The sequence below is a fragment of the Harpia harpyja genome, chromosome 17 (assembly GCF_026419915.1).
Source record: "Harpia harpyja isolate bHarHar1 chromosome 17, bHarHar1 primary haplotype, whole genome shotgun sequence".
In the NCBI taxonomy this organism is placed as follows: domain Eukaryota; kingdom Metazoa; phylum Chordata; class Aves; order Accipitriformes; family Accipitridae; genus Harpia; species Harpia harpyja.
Window position 1 is genome coordinate 23,506,523 of NC_068956.1, and position 25,180 is coordinate 23,531,702.

At 36.6% G+C, this 25,180-nt stretch overlaps 1 protein-coding gene across 2 annotated transcripts in view; it reads left to right on the forward strand.

Annotated features, from left to right (window-relative positions):
• TNFRSF19 (TNF receptor superfamily member 19) overlaps positions 1 to 23,099 on the forward strand; it is a 62,416-nt gene extending 39,317 nt beyond the window's left edge. For both annotated transcript variants that reach the window (XM_052812874.1, XM_052812875.1), the window contains 5 exons: positions 13,238 to 13,402; positions 14,696 to 14,821; positions 15,572 to 15,674; positions 17,819 to 18,219; positions 20,689 to 23,099. In XM_052812874.1, coding sequence (XP_052668834.1) covers positions 13,238 to 13,402; positions 14,696 to 14,821; positions 15,572 to 15,674; positions 17,819 to 18,212 — 788 coding nt within the window. In that variant the 3' untranslated portion in view covers positions 18,213 to 18,219; positions 20,689 to 23,099. The remainder of the gene's footprint in view (positions 1 to 13,237; positions 13,403 to 14,695; positions 14,822 to 15,571; positions 15,675 to 17,818; positions 18,220 to 20,688) is intronic.
• Positions 23,100 to 25,180: the final 2,081 nt, after the last annotated feature.

Here is a 25,180-nt window from a genome sequence, read left to right on the forward strand (position 1 = left end):
GTAATGATTCATTATAAACACTACATGAGCTGGAAACAACCTAATAGAAAAAAGGTCTAATGTTCCTACTGATCACTTGTATCCTTCCAGTTTTTGTCCTCTACTTTGCTCACCTTTAATTTTTTGGGTGATAGGCCTCACATTCTCACTCTTACTGGTTCACTTGTGCTAAAGCAGTGTGCTGCCAACCTCCTCTTTTACAAAGATCATAGAGTGATCTCACGTGTTACTTTGGGCAGTGACGTGTGCCTTTGAGGTATAGGCTGTGACTGTTTCTTAAAAAGATTAGCTCTTTGTTACAGGTTTCTTAAATAAAGGGTTGTATCCACCAGTTTTAATAAAGTTTCATTTAAGTCCCGTGGTATAATTTTATGTGCGTACTACTGAATGTAATTTATAGTTACCATATCTGCATGTAGAATTTAGGATGGAATTAATGCACCCTAATTTAGGCGTATAAAGGTTAATGCTTAACACTGAAGTTGTCAGCCCAAATTCCCACTGATAATCAGTGGAGAGAATTAGGTACCTCAAGAGTTCAAGCAAGCCAGGTAAGGTAAGCTTCAATGACTAACACTAAGCAGTCTTTCAAGCCATTTCAGATTAATTACTTCTCTGGAGATTTCTATTTCTGGCTCTGTTTTAGAAAGAGCGCCTAAGGTGAGTAGCTCTGACTTCGTCTTTAGACCTTCAGACTTCTGAAGTTAGAGTTTCATCTAGGTGCCAATATCAGGTTAGATGAAAACTGCAAATTCAACGTTGAATGATTGTATCTGTCTTCCTAAAACTTGATCTTCCTCTTACCTTTTTTGTTCATTAATTTTATGGAGGAAAATTGAGGTTTTAGAGTGTAGATTATTTTTATTTTTTCACTCCTGCTAAATAAATAAAAATATAAATTAAAAAAAAAAACTTTTCTTATTCTTTGATGAAATGTTTCTTACAAACCAAAGCCCTCATTCTAAGAACACTTGCCAAAGTTAGAATCTGCCAGAATTGAGGCCTGCAACCATAATTAGATTCCTTCGTATATAGTCAGTCTGATACAGGCTTTATTTACATTGTTGCATATGTTATTTCCCACTGGGCCCTTGTTCATTTAAAGCACAGGATAGGCAAAACCTATAATTCTATGTCTGGCCTTATTTGTTACATGCTATTTTATATTCCATGCAGAATGTGAGTTACTAATTATCACTGGGCTTTTCTGTGGTTCTGCCACTGTAAAGCAGTTGTTACAAATTTTGCAGTTGTTACTGACTTTTATCTTTACAATAGAAGTGATGTAAAATGTATAGTGTCTGTTATACAGTTAATGAACTGAAACAGAGAAATTAAAGTCAAAATAGCCAAAGGTGTCCAAAACCCTGCATCCTTGCTTGACAAACAAGAGTAGGATGCTTCCTTCTTGACTGTGGATATCTAAAATGGCTACATCTACAAGCTGGTGACCTTAGGCCCAGTCTGTATTCAGTGGAGAGGAATGATCATGGTCAAGGGAGGTGTTTAAAACAAATCAGATTAATTGCACCCTAAAAGAGCCTTCCCCCCTTGCCCCATGTAGAGAAAGTTCAGGTGACTCCCTCAGAAGCAGATATTTGCTTTGGTCAGATGAATCTCACCAATAGAGCTTGACTTTTTCAAAGATAACCTTTCAGAGTGTCTTCTATGACTAATTCCTATTGACTTCTGTTAAAGAGGGGAGATGTTATGTTTCAGATTAAGTAATATAACGAAGCAAAGATCTTGTACGCAGCAGCCTTTTGTTCTGTATTACTTTATCCCCAAAGCTTTAAGTGGTGAATTAAAAACTGCTTTTTATAAGGTATTATTATTTCTGACTTCAAAGCTACAGCTTTTTCATCTGTACTATAGTTTGCATGTGCATGCTTACTATTGCACAGTAGGTAACTTTGCAGTAAATCATGACATTTACTTTGATATTTGCAGTATTACAATATGCTGGTTATAAATGTCCAGCTTCTAAAGGTGTTAAGGCTACATGTTATAAAATTATGAAATTTTATATTTAATCCCATGTATTTCAGATTACGTACCCAAAAAAGCATTTTTAAAAGATGCTGAGGTTTCAAAGTTGAACATTAAAAAGTTAGAAAATACTAGTAGGGTTGGTTATGCAACTCTTAACTTCCACCTTAATTCAGAATCATAATTCAGCCCAGTTGTGTGTAAGTATTATGAAACAGTCTTAATTATATAAACACACTCTGTTTTTTCCACAGTACAGACATATTTTCCCCCCAATATGTGGAAATGGCTAACAGTTATGTTTTTAAAAACCAAAAAACCAGCCCCACCCCCCCAAAAAAACTCCAGCAAAAACCAATAACCACCCCACATTCAGAATTAGTTGCCTTGCCTGGAGAATTTAACCTAACTTAGTGATATTTCAACATAATTATAAACAGGAAAAAAATAAGTGGTGGGCAAGCCTGACTATGGTTTATTTAATTTTGTTGCATTCTACATTTCACGTGATGTTGGCTATGCGAAGAGGGGTCTGTACTGCCTCTGCTGAAGCTTTACAACTGGGCAAATTCAACTGGAGGGAAGAAATAAGTTTTTACCAAGCTCAGCTTGTAGCCTAGTGGCTAAAACAATCTCCATGGAGGTGGCAGAGGAGGCAATTGAACCTCTATCTCGTGCTTCTTGGCAAAGTACTCTTAAGCTTTTACAGAAGGCAGAAACCCCATGTTACCTCCTCTTTCAAGAGTTGGACCTGAAAGGCATTATAAGCCATGCTCGTGATTTCTCCCCCCTCAATTTAATTTTAAAATAAGATCATAGATTTTTGTTTTCAGGAGAGTTTTAAGAGAAGATGGAAGCCCCTTTCTGCCACTCTGAGTAATTTATGGGAAGAACAAAGTTTAGTATCCTTCTCCAGGTTTCTATGTCTATAGGCTGAGCGTGGTGACTTTAGGCACCATGTTACTTGGTGTGACAGATATTTCAGATTCTATTCTGTTTAACTTTTCTTCGTGCTATATAGGAAGTATGTGATCTAGTATGGGCCTCTAGTTTCCCAGATACAGACCTTGGATTTAAAAATTACAGATTTTAGGGCTTAACCTTTGCATACTTAAGACCAGTGCCAAAAGATCAAGTCCTTTGTCATTCTTCAAAATGGATATAAAATTGATGCCACTTTATTTTGGTATGTGCATTGAGTTTTAGATTATTCAAAAGCTTATCTGAAAGTTGTGGGACTCTTGTATTTTATTTCTCATATATTCTCTTGATTCAGAAATAACCTTTTTAAAATTTAATGTAATAAATTCTTCCAGTGTTGAACGTACGTGGACACACACATATATTTCCAGATCTCTTTCAGTACTTATTTTTTATTAGTTACTTCTTAGAAGTAGGCTCTTTCTGCATGGAATTTCTAATAGCTGGAAGAATTTCCTTGGCATTTATGTTTTTTCACATTCAGTAACAAAAAATGTTAATACATTACAGAGATTTTGAAGAGTGGGAATGTCTCTAACCATGAGGATTTCACTTTCCTTAACCCACTTATTTTGTATTTTATTTGTAGGCCAGGAAGCAACAAGGAAAGGGTACTAAAATTTTATTGAATTTTTTTATTGCTGCTGGAACATCTAGCTCTCTGGACTAGATAGGTTATTTGGCCAATTCAAAAACTTCCTTTTTAAGCAAAAAAAGCAAATGATCCTGCACATAAATTGATATTCAAATATAGTAGGTTTTGTAATGTCTCATTTATATAAATTTTTTGTTTGAATATACAATCCCTATTGTCTAAAGCTATAAAACCTTTGTGACTGAAAATTGTCACAATATACCCTGTGATTCCAATGGCAAAACAGGTATCTAGTCTGCAGACAGAAGAGAGGTAGCTGAGTACTGTTATTATCTTTACAAAACATTGTTAAAGCAAAAAAAAAACATAGCTCTTGAAAATGTACTGCGTAGACTGTTAGTGATGTTTATCAAAGTTTGTATTAACAAATTTAGGATACAGGCTTGCAATTGTCATGCAAGCTTTTGCTTTACTCCCTGGGTTTTACCACAGCTGAGCCAGGGCAAAGAGGGAAATAATTTGGGTAGAAAGTGAAGGGTTAGAAATTACTTCTCGTTGAGTCATAGGGAAGCAAAAACTCTTTTATGACTGATTTACAATTCACTTCTTACTTTACTGGGATTTATACAAATACATATATAGTACTGTATTAGTTTCAGTGATTGTGGTTGTACGTAGCAATTGCACTTGAAATACATACAGTGTGGCAGCAGTGCGTAGCTGGAAGAGCACCTACGTTCCCTGCCCAGGTGAGGGCATAAAGCATCACAGCTACCCTACCAGTTCTCAGTCCTGCCTGTCTGGTCATGGTTAGAGGATGGAGCTTTCCACTCTGTCATGTTTCAGTCCATACTGAATCAAAACCAGTCCATGCACCGATCTACAAGCTCATCACACAGCAACACGGAGATCTTGTTTGAAACTTTTAGAACAGATCTGTAACCAGTATGCATGGAATTCACAATGTTCAATTACAACTTTGATTAATGAAAGTGAGTTACTCTCTGTTGGCTGAAGAAACAACCCTCAGACATACTTACTCTTATATTTACATACATGCCGTTGTCATTTAACTAGTGAATATGTATGGTATGTGGCCTTCCTCTCCTTTTTTAGAAAACACATAATACAGTAGTTACCCACTTGAAAATGGTGTGCATTTAGGCAATACAAACGCTTCTGCTTATGTGGGTAATACCTTGTATAAGCGTTTTGGAACTGAGAGTGATAGAGCGTGTATACAAGCAATAACTGTCATAAACAGGCTTAACTGACTCATATACTGCAGCAGGTTGTTTTTATTCTGTAACTGGGTAGTCCTAATGATGAAATGGGACTGCACATACAGAATACAAACCAGATACTTTCTACTTTCATCTTCTGTTGAAAAGACAAAGCAACTTTCATAGCCTGGGTGGGATGGATGCATTCTATAGTTGGATTTGAACAAGAGAATATCCTAAAATATTGTGTTCTTTTTTCACAAAACATGTTTGGAAAAGAATTTGGTGAAAAGTACAAGTTAGAAGTGAAGTAGGGAAATAGCTTTTCTGCTGTATCTAGCAATCTCCTATGTTTTGACATAAACTTTATGTGATACTGATTTAATACATGAAAGCAACTGAGAAAGAAATTGCATTTTCTGCAAAATAGGTATTAGACACCTTCAACTGTCAGAGGTGTAAAGTGAGCTGCTAGAAGCAAAAGTCAGAAGGGCAATTGCTGACACCACCACATATACTTTGTGCCACCAGATCATGCTAAGTATTTCTGATTTACGGAGGAGAGACATACTGTCTTTTCACGCTGATAACCAGTTATGTTATGGGGGGTGGGGAGAGAATATGTAGTTCAGCAGTGACACAGATTTTTATCCCATTTCCTCTGATTTTTTGCTTACTCAGATTTTTTTCAGGTTATTTGAGGGTACCCCCGATTTGAGGCTTTATTCTCATGTAGTAGTATTTTTAAATGGCTAGACAATTCTCAAAGGCGAAAGTTTTGTGTATGAAATAATGTTACTTTTGTGCCCGTATATCAGTTCAATTTAGATGACCATGGTAGCACCAAGATTTAACATATCTTAATTACTAGAAGAAAAACACGTTGCAGAGATTGACTGTGCCTTACAGACATAGTGGTGTGTATCCAGTGCTGTGGAGTTCATATATATTTTAAATTCACATACACAGTGTAATTGTTCTACCACTTTAAACATAAAAGGCTGTCAGCAGTTGGAGCTTGTGAAAATATGCAGTGCAAGAGAAATGGTCTTGGAAACGAATAAATCAAATTCTGAAGATTTTAGTTTATAAGCACATTTCTCAGGATTTCCAAACAATGGCTAAATACTTCAATAGTCATTTTCTTCCCTAGGGCTTTTTGGTACATTTATTAAAAAAAATAACAAAAACCAGCAAAATAAAACAAAAAAAGTTGTAGGACACTAACTTGGAAACTAAAGGCTTTAAAGTCAGCACTTGGAGTACATTTGAAAAATGTGGTTTGACATGATGAACTTTTGGGTGTAGGCCATGCACGCAAATGGCCTTTTACAGATGTTGGGAGACTCTCTCTCTCCATGTTTACCACAGTCTCCCACAGTAAATTTTAATAAAGTTTCTTACCTCCTACTTGAAGGATCAGGAAGGGAGACAATCTGCTGCTTTGTAAAGACTCAGAAATATACTCAGGACAACTTACTTTCCATTGAAGTTAACACTCAGTAGTATATATTACACATGTATTATATATATACATACATATATAATACGTGTAGTATCTGTATTATATATACACACATCATGTTTATACATAATACATTCTTTTGCTTCTTGGGGACTAGGTAGAGGGATTGCCTTTTTATTTTTAAATGAACATAAACATCTTTTAAACTTTTTTCAAAATGAAGGAGTTTTAAGAGAAGTCACATTGCCTTGCATTTTCCATGGATCAAGAGCACACATACAGATAGCCACTGCAATTCAGCTGACAGGCAGTGACTTGTTAAATTATCATAACTTGAGGGTATGTCTGAGCCCTTAATTCTTGTCAAATTAAGGTTGATACCACTGACTTGGGCCAGTCAGCATAAAGGTAGTGGGCAAACACTTTTTATAATAGGGAAATACTCCTTTTCTCTCTCCTGACCAGAAATACCCATATTCCAGGAATTAACAACGTTTTAATTTACTTTTGCATCTTATTTTTAATCCTGACTCTAAAAGATAGCACTCTTGTCTAATGTTACCATGTTATCGCTATCTAAGTGGATTTTTGATTAGCTTTGTTTTATTGAGTAAACCCTCTTTGGGTTAGTATTGACTTGATATGGTAAGAAAGAAAACCCAAACATAATCCACATTTTATCCTCCTCAACTTTGGTGGTGGTGGTGGTTGTTGTTGTTGTTATTATTATTATTATTATTATTATTATTATTTATTTATTATATCCATGGAAGAAATGTAAAATGTTGCAAGTTCTATTTTTACATGGTTAATCTACCACAGAAACCTTTCTTTTAGGCATTCTGATTCCAGTAGTGACTGTAAGTAATCATGGTTCGGAAAAAAAAAATCTGAGAAAATAAACATGAAATAAGTGATAAAGGAAGTCTTTTTCATTTTGTCCTGTCTCTGGTTGTTTGGTATAATAGGCTGAAAATTCAACTATTCTGTTTATTGGCAGAAGTTTTAGTGATACAGCTGGGATTCATATGTTCCATATTAGCTGAGTTACTGCTATTTAACCATCTTGGATTAACAGAAACTTTACTTGCTTTTAAGAACCACACCTTTGTATATACTGACGTTACAATGTACTATTGGTTTATTAAGGGAAGAATGTGTATTTAGGCTTACTGCTCAAAATTATGCAGGAGACAGCTTGGTAATTTGGGTAGTTCTTCTTTAGCACTAGCACCTTTCCAGAATATGTTGGAACTAAGACTTAGAAAAGAAAATCTATTTCTTAAGTAAAATATATTTTTTGTTTTATTTTTGTGATGCATAATATGCATATGCTTTCCAAAATCATAAAACAGTGTGCACCACCTCCCTCCTTTCTTAATGTATCAGGTCCAATTCACAAAGTGTTTAATTACATATTTAAATTTAATCATGTAATCATTTAATAGATGTAAGTACAAGTTTAAAGTTTAAAACGCATATCCTTGCTTTACTGAAATGGGACCATTAAGTCTGTGAGCCTGAAAACAAAGAGGGAGTTTAAGAAAATGCATACATATCTGAGTAACACTGAAAGCAGAGTTCAGCAATGCCCAACGGGCCACTTCTACAATAGCAATCCACTTCTGAAATGTTGGTCTCTGCAGGGAAGATCACTATCATTATAATTAGAGCTACACTACAATGGACTGCTCACAGTAGCTATTCCAAAAAGTTCTTTGAAGGTGAAGATGAGTGGTAGGCATTCTCAGGAATAGAAAATTGCTTTCTCAAGTTAAAAAAAAAAAACCAATCAACCAAATAAAATAAATCTTAAATAACTAGATGGCTGAATTAAATTTTTTTTTTTTTTTGCTGTCCCAGTGTAAAATAAAATCGCTGTATTTCCAGTTTGGATGTTGCTGATGGGCACTAAAGAAAGATACGTAATTTATAATTTCCCAGAATATGTAGTATGAAATTATACTTGTAAATGGATACATTTTGTGAGCAAATGAAGAGAGACAAAAATATAGCAGTTCCACCTCCAGTTCTCTTGTTCTATTTTTGCTTTCAAAATTAACAAGTCTTTTTTCTACTAATTATGAAGGCTTAATTTCTTAAAACTATTTAGTACTTCTAGGTAGGTACATCGATACAGGTATTGATATACATATATTGATACAAAAAATATTTGAAGATGTTCTGATCAGTTTTTTATTGTATTGTTTTTAAATACTTGTCCGGGCTGTATTTAACCTTCTAAAGACTAGATCAAGCAGTTGACTAAAATTGAAAGCACAGTCCTTGGTTTTCACACCAACACCAGCACACGTTGCTGTATAGGTAGCTTGTATTGGGTTTGCGTGGCAAGGAGGAGGTGGGGGTGATAGAGCAGCTTTGGTGGGTGCCTGTGGTCAACCCACTACAGTCCTTTTAGGGACTCAACATGGGCCATGAGGAGTTTGAGATAAGGATAGTAATTGGGAGAGGTAACGGGCAAAACATGGACTGAACACAGCTAGAGAGTGAAGAGTGGAATGATTGTGGGGAATTTATATTGTTGTAATTGTGGTGAAGGGACAAGGGTGGATTGTGTGTAAATTGTCCACTTTTTTCAGTGTTGTGATGATGTTATTTTGATTTTGGTGTGGGGAATTCTTTTTGTTGATGTGAGTAAAATTTGTGAAGTTTGTGTGATGAATGTGGATTTTAATGATAATTCTTAAATATGTGATTCACAGAGGCGAGGGGTGGAATGTATTGGGTTTGCATGGCAAGGTTTTGTTTGGGGGGGCTACAGGGGTGGCTTCTGTGAGAAGCTGCTAGAAGCTTCCCCTGTGTCTGACAGAGAGCCAAGATGGACCTGCTGCTGGCCAAGGCCGAGCCCATCAGCAACAGTGGTAGCACCTCTGGGATAACAGATTTAAGAACGGGGCGGGGGGGGGGGGGGTAAATGTGAACAGAATCTGCAGCTGGAGAGAGGAGTGAGAAGATGTGAGAAAAACAACCCTGCAGACCCCCAGGTCAGTGCAGAAGGAGGGGGAGGAGATGTTCCAGGCACCGGCGCAGAGATTCCCCTGCAGCCCGTGGGGAAGACCCTGGTGAGGCAGGCTGTCCCCCTGCAGCCCAGGGAGGTCCCCGGTGGAGCAGATATCCACCTGCAGCCTGGGGAGGACCCCACGCCGGAGCAGGTGGGTTCCCGAAGGAGGCTGTGACCCCGTGGGAACCCCACGCTGGAGCAGGCTCCTGGCAGGACCTGTGGCCCCGTGGAGAGAGGAACCCACGCTGGAGCAGGTTTTCTGGCAGGACTTGTGAACCTGCGGGCGACCCACGCTGGAGCAGTCTGTGCCTGAAGGACTGCACCCCATGGGAGGGACCCACGCTGGAGCAGTTTGTGAAGAACTGCAGCCCGTGGGAAGGACTCACGCTGGAGAAGTTCATGGAGGACTGTCTCCCATGGGAGGGACCCCACGCTGGAGCCCGGGAAGAGAGCGAGGGGGAAGGAGCGGCAGACACAACCTGTGATGAACTGACTGCAACCCCCATTCCCCTGTGCTGCTCGGGGGGAGGAGGTAGAGAAAATCGGGAGTAAAGTTAAGCCTGGGAAGAAGGGAGGGGTGGGGGGAAGGTGTTTTAAGATTTGGTTTTATTTCTCATTATCCTACTCTGATTTGATTGGTAATAAATTCAACTAATTTCACCAAGTCAAGTCTATTTTGCCTGTGACGGTAATTGGTGAGTGATCTCTCTCTGTCCTTATCTTGACCCGTGAGCCTTTTGTTATATTTTCTCTCCCCTGTTCAGCTGCGGGGGGAGTGATAGAGTGGCTTTGGTGGGCATCTGGCATCCAGCCAGGGTCAACCTCCCACATAGCTTTTTTTTATATAATTTTACTGCTTCTCACAGAATTATATCGCAGAACTTCACATACCATGCAGAAATTTCTGCAGTCTGTTTAAACTTAAAACTACAACTGCAAGAATCGTAGAAACTGAATGAAAAGTTTTCTCTGCAGAAGATTGCAATGCTGCTGCCAAGAGCATCGAAGTTACAACAAAAAGATTACAACACTGGCTGCTTTTTCTTTTAAATAACAATGAAGATCTGGAAAAGAGGTCATAGAACTTAACTCTGTGAGTAATAGGAATTATAGAAGAACATAAAGAGAAGAACAGGTAATAGTCATTTAAGAGGAGAAGTACCTGAGACCCTGAATTGGAATTTCATTGTGTTATCTGGAACACAAATAATAGAGAGACCATCTGCTATGATAATGAAAATGATAACATTTCAGTACAAGGACAAAGTTTCAAAATGTATTTCTAGTTCATGTAGGAGACTTCAGCCGCTTTATTGACTTGAGGTTTGAGATTTGCTGTATTTTAATAACTCAGAATCACAGAATGGTTGAGATAGGAAGGGACCTATGGAGATCATCCGGTTCAACCCCCCTGCTCAAGCAGAGTCACCTAGAGCTGGTTGCCCAGGAACATGTCTAGATGGCTTTTAAGCATCTCCAAGGAGGGAGACTCCATAACCACTGTGGTCAATCTGTGTCAGTGCTCGGTGACCATCACAATTAAAAAAGTGTTTTCTGATGTTCAGAGGCGAACCGCCTGTGTTTCAGTTTGTGCCCATTGCCTCTGGTCCACTGAGAGGAGCCTGGCTTTGTCCTCTTTGCACCCTCCCTTCAAGGATTTATACACATTGATGAGATATACCCCCTTGAGCCTTCTCTTCTCCAGGCTGAGTAGTCCCAGCTCTCTCAGCCTTTCATCATAGGTGAGAAGGCTCCAGTTCCTCAATCATTTTTGTGGCCCTTCGCTGGACTCTGTCTAGTAGCTCGAGTCTGTTGAATTTGGCAAGTTAAAGGATATAAAAAAGATCTGCTATAAATTTGCTCTCCACACTTTTGATGTGACAGTGGAATATAGTAGTACAGATCAAAGGTAAATAGAAATATTCAAGCAGGTGTAAATGCAGTAACGCTTGTTTTTCTTCACATTGAAATCAGGAAATTAACAACTAAACATTCTTCTGAATAATAGCCATGATCTGACCTCTCCACTTTTTTACATTCCTCCACTTACCAGCAACTACATGAAACTACAATCCACAGCAATTGTCTTTATTTAATAAGTTGGGGGGTGGTGGTGGTGTAATTTTGGATTCTTTATTTCCTGGACGTTAATATTTTCTTTGGTATAAGTGGTCTGAAGACTTAGAATTGGATGTAATAAAGTTGATTTTCAAAATACCTAGCTTTTTAGCAATCTGCCCATTATAACAAAACAATATGGTATTGTAAATGCTTTGTTGCCCATGTTTGATGTGTGTAGAGGAAATACCATAATTATTTGAGAAAAGTATTCCTGAGTAATGCAATTCCATTGATTGTACTAAGCTACTAAGTTCTCTCCTGCTATTATTATATTGCAGTTAGGATATCAAACAATCGTATGTATGTACATTTGATTAGTGATTTTAATATACTCTGGCAGACATTTATCTCACAATTTAAACTTATGACTGCATGGGCCATTTCTTAGGAATTATAGTCTTTAAGTTTTAACCAAAGATTTTCAGGAGGAAACAGGCACATTTAACTTATTTTTATAAGTTAATAAAATACGGTTTGTGTTTTTTTAAAAATTTGCTCTCAGAGAAATACTCAATGTTTTGTTCCTTTTCTCATAAAATATTGTTGAATTGATGTGAACTTCAAAGTAATTGAAACAGATCAGCTCTCAGAATTCATAAGTAAGTTCTTAAAAAAAGAATTTTGTAACAAAAAAGAAGAGCATCCAAAGAAGAGCAACGAAGCTGGTGAAGGGTCTAGAGAACAGGTCTCATAAAGAGCAGCTGAGGGAACTGGAGTTGTTTAGTCTGGAGAAAACGAAGCTCAGGGGAGACCTTATCGCTCTCTACAGCTACCTGAAAGGAGGTAGTAGCAAGGCGGGGGTCAGTCTTTTTTCCCAAGTAACAAGTGATAGGATGAGAGGAAATGGCCTCAAGTTGCGCCAGGGGAGGTTTAGATTGGATATTAGGAAAAATTTCTTCACTGAAAGGGTTGTCAAGCATTGGAACACGCTGCCCAGGTAAGTCGTTAAGTCACCATCCTTGGAGGTTTAAAAGACGTGTAGATGTGGTGCTTAGGGACACGGTTTAGTGGTGGACTTGGCAGTGCTAGGTTAACAGTTGGACTCAACGTTCTTAAGGGTCTTTTCCAACCTAAATGATTATATGAATTTAATTTTAAAAGACCATTTGTAGTTTTAAGAGAATTTCAATAGTTGTAGTTAAAACTTGTGATACTTTTTCACTTTCCATGTAAAAGTAACAATGTTTGTCAAAGCTAGAAACATTGCTTAAGTCTTTACTAATATGGATATAAAGTCAAGCTGCTGAATTTTTACTAGAGTATTGTCTTTATTAAAAAACTATCAATGAATTTAAAAAAAAAGTTACTACAGTTGAAATCCTAGGTTTGATCCTAGAAATGACTATGGTGTCATGACATATGCAACCAAGCAAAATGGTACCTTTTACAGCATTTGAACTTCTGTGGGTGTCTCAGTTCTCAGAAAGTTTCCTTATTAAGGGAAGTTCATGTATTTGTGACTCCCTCTAGTGGATAGCTTTCTCAACTATACACTAGGAAATTACCTCTATATTAAAATCATCTGACAATTAAAAATTGAGACGTCTTTGTTTTCATGGTGAAGATCTTACTCCATTCTTATGGACAGTCAGAATGCGTTTGTGTGCATCTGCACTCATTACGACTCATTTTGCAATATATTTTTTTAAGTTTTTTTTGTAATGTGGTTGCTGATAATCGTACCTATTTATATTTGCAACTAATGTTTCTACATTAGCAGATGGAACATCCTTTTTGTTCTGTGCTACGAACCTCTTCTGTTTCCCAGACTTTCATTTACATGACTGTATATTCCTGAAATGTTTAAAGTTTGCCTTAATTCTAATTTAATTTTATTTCAGGTACCACCAAAGTAAACCTTGTGAAGATCCCATCAACTGCTTCCAGTCCTCGCGACACTGCTCTAGCAGCTGTTATATGCAGTGCACTTGCGACAGTGCTCTTAGCTCTTCTTATTCTTTGTGTTATCTATTGTAAGAGGCAGTTTATGGAGAAGAAACCAAGCTGTAAGTTTCCAGTTATCACGGTTTCTCTGTAATATTCATATACCAGTATTAGTTTGGTGAATCTCTCTGTAGGTAAATAAACGAAATTTCTACAGCATTCAAGCAAGTTTAGCATTGAGATGAACAAGCTAGCAGAAGCCCAAGGCTATATATCCATACGTGTTTGCCAGCTCACTGTGGATGCTCGAGTTTCTGTAGCGAGAATGCTGTGCAGATGTCCAGAAATAATCCAACTGAATTAATTCTGTGCCATACTCTGTTTGTTAGATGCTGTACAGATATATGCGGACTATTTGGGATCCAAGCTGGGATGTCATTATAGAGTTGCAGTGCCAATGTGGAAATACCAGCTTGGAGGATCTGTGCATCACATGCCATTGTGAAACAACTTAGCTTGTCAAGATAATGAATGTGGCCAGTTGTAGACAGCAGATTTGTCATTAACAATTTTGGTTTTATGGGCATATTCAAGATGAATTAAATGCCTAAGCCAGTTAGATTTATAAATTTAAAAAGAAAAATCCATAACAGCTCAGCAATGTAATTCACAAATTGTTTATAATAAATATTTTTCTGCCCCATAATTTAAATTAAGAAAGAGAAAAGTCAAAAGCACTCTAGTTCCCATTTATCATTTTAAAATCTTTTATCAAAATATGTTTATAGCATCTAATGAACACTGGATGTCAAACAAGAATAATACCTAGGAAGAATTTATGTTATCACTGCTTACAGCACAAGCAAAAATAAAAAGATTGAGAGGCATTGTAAGAATTGTTCCTCACTGAGAAGATGCTTTACAATGTAAGTTTTAAGAAATTCAGACATAGTGAATTCAAACTCCAGTTAGTGAAATTTAGTAACTCATTTACCTTGGCCTACAATTATACAGATTAAAGGAAGTCTGCTGTTAATATAAAGCTCTTTAAGATAACATAAACAAAATCCCAGTGGCTAAAAGCTGAATGTGGAAAATTTCAGATGAGAATCACTGAGAATCATTAAACACTGAGAAAATGTAACAGTGAATAAGATATACTCGCAAATCATCATCAAAATAAGAGCAGATGTCTTCCTAGAAGAGGCTGTAGTTGAACCAGCTGGTCTAGGGTTTCTTGCAAAATCTGTGGTTTGCGTTATATGAAACCACTTGATCATTGTGGGTCTTTCAGTTGCAAAATGTATGAAAATACTGTATAGTATGACATTTAACCATTCTGTGAAGATAGGGGGCTCTGAGCAGGAAAAAGAGTGTAATTTACTAATATATATTTTTATTCATTTTGTCCAAAGGGTCTCTGAGATCACAAGACATTCACTACAATGGCTCTGAATTGTCATGTTTTGATAGACCACGGCTAAATGAATATGACCACAGAACTTGTTGCCAGTGCCAGAGAAGCACATCACAGACATGTGGTATGTTAGGTCTTCTTAAAAGTGACTTTATGTCATAATGAACATTTATCTAACACTTGAGTTGCAAAATTTACCTTTAACTACAGAGCTAACATTGTCAAACTACCCTTTGTCCTAGGCTAATTTCTCAATAAGCACATAGTAGCTGTTTGGTTATGATTTTTTTTTTCTATTTTCATTCCAATGACCCTTCACTTAAAAAATAGCTTTAAATGTCTATCTTACTTCTTTCTGATAAAAGTAGCACTGTGTCTGGCTTTGAGACTTAAACTGGTGTGAAGGATTTGCCAGACAGTATCTAAGAACATGATACGAACTCTAAAGGACATCAAAAATCCGAACAATTCAAATGATTGAGATTTTGTGAAGTTGTATCAGAACAGATGCATTTATGATGTTAATAAAATACATAATTTAACACAAGACCACAGGCTTAAGTACCATCCTAATATCTTAGCTCAGAATGTGATACTTCCTCTCACATGTATCTAATTGAAAAGTAAATTAATTTTAGAAGTAGATATTCATGACTGGCATCTGTATTACTCCTGGAGGAATGGCTTGGCTCTTATAAGTAATTCCATTTGAAAGGAATAAATTAAAGAACCCATTTTTTGCAATAAGGAATCTCTTTCCTAAATCCATATATTATAATATAACTGGCATACTCAAGTTTGAAAGAGTACAGAGACTAAGTTTATACAGAGCTTTAACACTTTTAACATTATTAAATTAATTTTCATTCTTTAGGACCGGTTCACTTGATTCCATCACTGTGCTGTGATGAAACCTGTAGCATGGAGCACAGCAGTCACAGTTGTGCTTTCCACTCACAGACTACACTTAATGAAAGGTAACTTAGTTTTATAAATGTCTATTAAACATTAAATATTTCTTATGCAGTCAGATTAATATTTATACAGATACAATAGCTGTTTGGAGTGGAATGAGGGATTTTGATGAACTGGAGCCATACACTCCTGTTCTGTGCAAAAACAGGTTTATGGTGAAAAATCGATTTTTAAGTATTATTTAATAAATGCTGACATGATATATCAGTTTCTCTGATGAAGAAGTGACTGACTTCTCTCACAAGCAGATAGTCTTCCTCTTTCTTACTCTATGGTACTTTAGAGGCTTTGGTGACCCCCTCTTCTGCTGTGGGTTAGCAAGGTGCTGCATAAACCTGTGAATCTGGGGGGATTAAGGTACAGTTTAGAAGTATCATGAGGATTTTCTTTTTTTAGAAGCTCTTAATGATTGTGAGATTTGAAATATCTAGTATTTCTTAATTTCTACCAGATTGTAACCATTAGTTTCTTCTGATCAGCTAAATATAAATACAGTAGTAGAGTAGTTATTTCTACAGCAGTGCCATGAGCTAAATATATAAAATTTATGGTGTCATTCAGAGTTTCCTGGTTACAGATTTTAACACAGGATGTATTTATTTCTTTTAGCTAGAATTGTTTTCCATATAAGGTTTAAATTGGTCTCCAGCTGTTTTGTTCTCATGGCCAAATGTAACTAAAATTATAGAGGCAGCTTCTTCATAGGTATTGTTTATGCAAGGTGACTTAGTGACCTAAGTACAAGATACAAAATTCCTAGATTTTCTATAACAACTTGTTTAAATATCAGCAAGCTTGAGTCATCCTTTTATACCACCAAGGCTGACAAATTGAGAGTTGTGTACTTTGTGAGGCATCTTTTGGTTAAGGCTTTAAAAATAAATGTTATATTCATGCTATGTGGACATCAAAGATCCCATGGTTCCTTCCAGTAGAAATGGAGTTTGCTCCAATTTCCTTTGCCAAAATAATGTATTTCCTTCAATTGTGGTGCAATGTCCTGACTTTTGGCCTCATCTATGAAAATGCTTTGTGTGTATATCAAAGCTTTTAAAGCATCATGTTTTGGAAATGAGTAAGGCTGCTTAAAATCTGTTACAGGCGATGTTAATGTGGGTTGAGTTTTGTCACACAAATTATTACTGTGTATCAGACTTTCATAAGTCTGTAGACAGTTTTTGGAAATAAAATGTATTAGTATATCTTTTTGGTTTTGTTAACACTTATTTTGGTATACTATAGTAAAAAACATTACTGGGTTTTCAACAGAGATAGGCATGTATAGTGCACTCAGACATGTCAGTATCATCATGCACTTTAACGACACTTGAGATAGAAAATATTGAGTTTCTACTTCCACTTTCTTCCATTTTCCATAAAAGAAAAATAATCCTTGTGAGATTTAAAAATCCTTGCCCTTCTTTCATATTATGTCCTTTCCACATGTAAGAGAATATGAGAAAATCTTTTCACATTTTGAAGGCTAGACAGAACAAACTGAAAAATCTAAAGTGAATGCATGTTCAATACAAAATCACGCAGATAGAAGGAGTTTCAAGCAGTCTTGTTGTCTATTCCCTTCTCCCAGTCTGAACCCACTTTACTTCTTCTGTTAGATATTTGTCTAGCCTGTTTTGGGGGGGGGGGGGGGCGGACACGACACTAGTGTTGGAGATTCCACAGTCGTCCCAAACATCTTTCTTGCTGCAATTTAAGCTTGTTGTATCTTGTCTTAACACACACATCCCCCCCCCCATGCACTGAGAACAAATAAATTCCTTCCTCTTTCCAACAGTATTTGTATCTGAACACTACTATAGTATTTTTTATCATATTTCTGTTCTTTAGACTATAAACAACCCCAACTGTAGTTCATGTTTTCTGTAACCCTGAATTCACAGTATGAAGGGCTCTGGGCATCCTCTTTACCTTTAGTAGTGTTCTCCTGAGCTTTCTTCATTTCCAGATGAGGAACAAACTGTATTCCTTCTCAAAAGAATTTGTTTGTACAGGATGACTCTAGAGTTCTAACTTAATAGAACCCTCTTAAACCTTCTTGAAATACCTATAATTACTAATGACAGTAATTACAATACTGATAATATTTTCTGGAATGCTTTTGAAACCATCTTTTATCCTTTTGCAGGGCTTCTGATTCTGTTGGAGAAATGATTCCTACCTTCCTTGGTTCTCTTTCACACTCTACCTGTGGAGACATTTCAGATGCTTGGCCCCTTATGCAAAACTCAGCTTGTTGTGACAGCATTTCTTTCTGTGAATCATATTCAGAACTGGCTGGAGGATCTGCAAAATCCTGCAGCCCTGAGACTGAAGATGCAGCCACTGTTGAGTTGGATAATAACCAGGAACTAAGTGACGTATTTATTTCAGCTAAGTCTCTTGATGGAAACGTTGCAAAGCCGTTTGAAATCTCCAAACATAGAACATGCATAGAAGTTTCATCACTTCAGAACTCAGTGGCTGCTGAAACGCAGCCAAAGACAAAGCATAATGGAACAGCAAATGACTCTACAGACTGATAAAGAGGTAAAGAACAGAACTACAAAGGAGTGAGAATGAGTACTGAAGGCATGTAGAGCTAGATAAAAATAGAATTGTAAAAAGTTGTAGCATTATGTTTCTGCATAGGTTACAGCTAGCCATTGCTGAAATAAATGAAAACTCTACAAGAGATCCAACAGTTTTACATTTTTAAATCATTGACTGAATTTGAAAAGTGTAATTACTCAAACTGCAATGTTGAGATAATATGAACCACAATACAAGGGTAAGTCTGTATACCAGTCAGCTTTTATCAGGGTTTTTTTGTTTCATTAAATTTCAGGGGAAAAAAAAATCAGTTTAATACCCTTACGACCAAACTATTATGTGAGGCTAGTCCTTGTTTATGAGGGAGGAACTGAGGACTTGTCTTTGTTCATTGTAAACAAAGCATAAAAAACATGCAAGTGTTCACCCAAAAATATTTACAAAGCCTTCTCTGTGAAGTTTCTACAGCAATAGCAGAAACAGAAGAGAGAATCTCAAATGCTTTTTAATGCAATCATATTCCCATGTCATCAGATAAAACATTCCATTAGTTTGTCCATAAACTACAATTTAATCTATAAAAGTTACGAGAAAATGCAGGTCTGAGGTCAAAATGAGAAGAGGTAATAAACAATCATGTCTACTGCGTAACAAGGTAACCGACACAAAAAGTCACTCTGCTACTGCTTCATCATTATATCTTTTTGAATATTAGCTGTGGTCTGTATTTTTAAAACGGCATTTTCTACTATTGGAAGTCACTTGGAGCAACAAGTAGCTAATCTGTGAAAGGATGCCAAATTATGGCATGTGTACTGGTGGTGTTACTCAAGGGTTATGCAGGCTGTGGCTGGAAAGCTGAAATAGTCTCTTGTGCATGTATGCAGAAGTAGGAACAGAAGCAGTTGCCACTAATATTAATAATCCACCAACCTTCATTAAGAAAATTACTCTATCTGTAATTATGAAAATTTTGGGTCATCTGCAGAAATAAAACTGCCTTCCTTTGATCCTCTTCCATTTGGTTTGCCTGCCACTTTTATATTGTTCTTAAATAAGTAGAAAGTAATTAGTATTTAACAAAAAATATGCATATTGTGAAAACATGTAAGTGCAATCGTTAAGTCTTTGTAAATCAAGCCTTAATTCTTTAGGTGACATTTTCAAGGGGGGAAAGGGAGGTAAACAGACTGCTAAGTCAAGAAATTTTTTTGCCATTGACTTTAATGGAACTCGTATATCACCCTGAAAATCTACTGCTGTCCCTGAAAATATCAACCTTATCTAGGTCACACATATTTTTCTCAGTCTATTATTTACAATATATAGTTTTGTCCATAACAATGTCTGGCACTAACTGCCCACGTGTCAGATAGCAATTGTCATAGTTTGGTATATGCCAAATATCATCAGGCGATAGTCGTATTCTCTAGGTATATATAGAAAGGGACAATGACATGGCTATGACTGCAAATCTCGACGCTGCTAGTTCCCAGTTTTTTTAGTGGTTATCAATGGAACTTGAATGCTCTCTTGATGTTTTAAGGGAATATATTTCCATATTAACAAGATTTAAAAAATCAAAAGTTTGTGGGTTTTTTCCCACTAAACCATGTATCAACTTCAGAGGCATGTGATTAATATTATTTAGATTTTTTCCTAGATGAAAGGAGCCACAGAATTTCAAATATCACTATAAAATTAACTTACATTTCACCATACTTGTTATGGTATAGAAATTGTAAATTTTATTAATGATTCCTATGTGTATGTAGACATCTTTTCTCACATTTCAAAATCCTGTATTTTCTGATGGTTTTGTACTATCATGTATTACTACAGAGATTTGTGTATAATTCTGAATAAGCAAGATGGTTTGGGAGGGTTAGGTTTTTCTTCATTTTTTTTTCTTTAATAGACTTTACTGATTCATTTTGTACAATTTCTCCATATTCGGACTTTACAGTGCATCATTATATATGCAACTTTGGTGGAGAGATTTAAGCAGCATTTGAGGGACAGGACCAGAACTAGGCTTACCTGAGATGTATTTTCAGGCTGAACTCTGACCAGCTGTACAGCTCCAAGAAAATTATTTCATCTCAGCCTACCCCATTTTTCCATTTGCCCTTCATCTTTCTTGTATTTCTGAAATATTTTGAGGGAAGGATGGTCTTTTTAGTACATGCGGATGCATTACAGTCTTGCATAGGGCCATACTTCATTATTATATTGCAAAATAAATAATAACGTGATAAAATCAGAAGATAGCATATTTTTATTTATATGCACATAAATGTAAGTTTTTTAATGGGTGTTTTAATACAGGTTCTGTCTTCAGGTTTAGGTGAATTTTTACAGTAAGCAGTAAGTATAGCTGTATTTTTTTAGTGTTTAGTCAAGTATAGATGTACATACAGGTTTTTTATGAGTTTATGTAACCACTGTTCTATCGCTTTCTTTTAGGAGACCAAGTTATTTCTCTCAGCACTAAAGCTGAACGCTTCCCTTATGCTCCTCTGCTGATTCTCATCAAACTTAGTCTGGTCTTCAATGTTGCATGGTTTCAAAATCAGCTGGAAAAAAAATGGCATCATTTCACACCTTCTGAGCGGTTGCATCTGAGCCGTAACAGCTGTAAAGTGAAACTTCAAGGAGCATCCTAGGAGAACCCTGAAAGTGGATTTATGACCTTTTGCATCTCTTTTAAAAAAAGAACTTTCTGTTCCCTCAGATTCTCAAAAAGTCTAATGGAGTGAGCTTAAAAGTATATGTAAATACAGCAAGAAATATAAATACTTCAGTGTGTTTAGGTGGGTATCTTAAATATGGCTACAGATGTCAGAAGGCGTGGGACAAGATGTTGCCAGTTATTCTGCTTGCAGATTTATGCATGCATTAGGATTTTTTTGGCTGGTTCTAATTTTAAATCAGTTTCCTGCTGTTGAAGGACTTAAAAAAATAAACATTTCTATTTATGCAAGGATCATCTATCAATAAACCGAAGCTTTTATTATATATTACATTATAGTCAATAAGCTAGTTTGGGGAGTTAAAGAATTTGCATGTTACAATATGTATGGTTGAAGTCCCCTCCATCCAGTTATTACATTTGTGGGAGGGGGCATTGTTTTGTTAAATATAGCAGGAGATTAGCTTTAAATTAGATTTAGTTTAATGAGAGTCAGCCGTATAGATAGGGATGTTGTATTTAATTGGTAGTCTCAGTATTGGAATACAGCACTTGTTGTTATAGCGTGTAATTTTTGGATGTTGAAATAAATGTAATCAACTGTCATATCAAAATGTCACACTATAGCAGGTGTGCCATGAAAGTATTCATACAATGAGACTATGACTAATAATTTTTAGTAATGCATTATGTTTAAGGGTCAAGCTTCATGGTGACCTAATTCGTTCATTTAGCAGGCCTTTTCTTTTCATTCATGTCACTCTGTCCTTCTCACTGTAGTATTGTGTAAATTCAATTTTTCCACACAAAATATAAAAATTAATTCATAACATTATTTTTAAAAAAAACCTGAGTTGAATCCTCAGTTGCGTGCATGCCTAGTAAATTACCAAGTCTCTGCCCTCCTTGCTGTTCTTCCAAGATTTTTTTAACTGCAGTTTGTTGCACCACATCCCATAATACCATTTGTTCTGCAGCCATTTTTATCCCTAAAATAGTTTTCACTTCTGTGAGTAATCCCAGTAACCTCTACTGATTCATTACATTCAACAAGCTCAAACTTGTCAGTGTGAACTCTAGCAATTATTCTTTAAAGTACCCAGTGTGCCTTGACAAAAGTAAAGCAATCAGCAAAACAAATGCAAATTTGCAATAAATATTACTCATCTTTCCACACACAGTTTGTGTGGCAATGGAAATGTTGAGACAGACAGTATTCATATTCCATAATGGAAAAAGACTTTTCGCTTTGAAGCACCCAGTAGAAGGTTGAACCCGCACAAGAATAGCTAAAGCCAGTATAGGCAGCCAAGGCAGCAAGATGCTTCAGCTAAAACCAGTGAGATTATTCTCACACTTTTGCATGTGTGCAAAAATCATGAATAATAGTTACCAAATTCAAACCAAAGTGACGAAATTATGTAAGTGATTTTTTTTTAAAGCAGTAAATACTACCATTTGGTCACTGACAGAATAATATGCAGTTATACAAGGAGTACAATTACTCAGCTAAATACTTTGAATTCAAGTAATCTATTCAAATAAGAGTAGTTTTGAATACTTTCTTTGGATACTTTCATACATTTAAGAAGTGACAAAATGTTATTTTTCACTACATGTGCATGAAGAGATGTGTGCTTCTTTGTATATACTTTGTGAATAGAAAAAATCCAATGTGCATTTCAGTATATGGCAAGATATTTTTAGAACATACGGAGATTTAACTTTTCACTAATAACAGTTCTTTAAAACACTATGTTCAAAAGTTTTGCCAGCATCTGCCACAGTAAGTATGTTTTCCCATTGGAATTTACACTTTGTATAATCATTTTTGTCCGGCAACTCTAGAGAAAAATACTCATTTCTTTAAATGAGTCACAGACAGCTTGAGAGCAAATTGGGAGGAAAAAATGAAGAGAGTGCTTTTTTAATGTATATGTATATTATGTATATACTTTTTTCCTTTATTTAACCAAATTGGTCTTTTTTATATTGCCTGTGGCAAGCAATGTTGTACATGCCAATAGAAAACATACACTACCACAGCATTTAGACTGCCCACGTATCATGTCTAAGGACTTACAGAGCTGTTTTAAATACTCCTTTAAGGAATGTAAATTAAAATCTTGTATAAATCATTTTGTAATACTTTTTCTACTTGTGAATAAAATGTTATGTGAACCAGTCTTGGTTTATTGATCTCAAATTAATAATAGCATTCTATACAAAGTTAGTGATCAATTCTTTTATTATTTTTAGAATTCCATAATGGTTTAATTGTATTAAAATTATGGTATAATTTGGCACAGCTTTGTCTTGAGATGCTTGCTGTTTAACAGTAGCATCATTCTTCAAGCTGGAGGACCTTGAAAAAGCAGTAAGTTAATATCAATCCCTCATATCATAGTGCTTCAAAATCTTTTCAAAATTTTGCTTCTCAAGAAAGGAAAAAAAAAAAAAAAGCTGGTAAGCACCCCAGATTGCTGTCCATATGATGTCTTTGAAAAGCAGACCAAGTACTCCACACGGTAGACTGTTTCAAACAAGATAGATCCATAAAGAAAGAATGAGAGTAGCTGTATTTCTGAAACAGAAGAGGATGCCCTAATCATGGCCCCTGACCAGTGCCAACAGAGCCTGCACTTGTGTTGCACTGCCGCAGCCGAGAGCGGTTTCAAACCTTGGTTGAAGAAAGAGGGAATTAGAGAACACCGACAGAGAAGACTAATGACCCGTGATTATTTAGGCCATTTTTTCAAACATTGTCCAGAAGGTTTGTATGTTGAAAAGATTCAGAGAAGTGTTACTCGGAGGGGATGCTGTACAATTTAAATGATTAAGAAAGGGATGGCATGGTTTGACTGACAAGAGTAGAGGACTGAGAAGAAAGAGTAATTTGATAATTGCATATAATTACATGACTTCTTACAGTAAAGACATAAGAAGCCGTGACTGGAAACTGAATCCAGATAAGGATGGTAGGTAACATAAAGCCACGTTGTTTGTGGTGGAGAATTTGTAGCACTATTGGTTTTTATGGGAAAGTTTGAGAGACATTGAAAGCTGCTCTGTCCCTATTGCTAGTTTAGTCTAACGAATTTCACATTGGTTCTTGTCAGTGTATTTCTGTTATGTCTCCAGCCTTTTAAGTACATAATTCAGAGCCTACCTGGGGAGCACCTTCCCAGAATAGCAAGGTCTCCTTATACAACTGTGCCCACGTGCTGCACTCCTGAGTAGTCTTCTACTTGTCTTCTGCTGAGGCTGTCAAAAACGGCAGCAGTCCACATCCCCAGCCCGCCTGATCGTCCTGCCAGTTCCCTTCAACGCTTGCAAGCCTGCAAAGCAGCACGCGGCATGTTTGGTAGTTCACTCTGTGTCACTAAAGGTAGCTTCATGACTCTCAGCACTGCTAGGATCGCAATGGTGTGCCCCTGCCAAAAATAAAAATAAAATAAATCAGGAAAAAACACAGGAATTGAAAAAGCAGGTATTTATTCTATTTTATCCGGAAACAAAATACAACTCAAAACACATTACATATGCAATCATAAAACTTGCATATACATTTGCTCATATCAGACATTATATAAATGTCATTAGCAAGGCTGCAATTTTCTAGCCAACTATCTTTCTAAAAGAGGTCTACAGGAAAAAAAAAAAAACCACACCACCCCAAAATCTTTTCCCTGCTTGCATTACTTTTCAAGTACAACAGTGTTTCCTGCCTTTTCTACAAGGTAGACCAAGCTCTTAATCCAATGCTCCTCATCCTAGCAGGAGTTTGAGATCGTATGGCTTTTCCCTTTGTTGTGGGCCCTTTGAGGGCCTTCCGTTTGCATTCCTGTGAAGTCCCTCCAAGCAACAACCTTCAGGCATTAAATTAATCCTCTCACTGACTTTGGTGATGGAGGTTTAGATCGCTACCTGCAGCACATTCCAGTGCAGACACTGCTGCTTTGTTTTGCCCTTTTGAAAAAGGGGTATTGAAGGGAGCGTGTAGTGTTCTATCAGGCACGGAGCAAGCTGAGGTTGGGGACCGCGGAGCAAAGCCACACAATGCACACTTTGTGCTGGCAGGGTGCAATTTAATCCATATTTAGTTTTGGCATGAGTGATGGTAAAACCCACTTGCTCTTCACATTGCACATCAGCCATTTGTGATTATGTATGTCCGATAAGGTAGCGCTTTCAATAGGATAAAAATAATAGTGGGTGGATTTGCTAGTGAGCCTGCTGGTTTCCACAACAGCAGTGAATGATGGG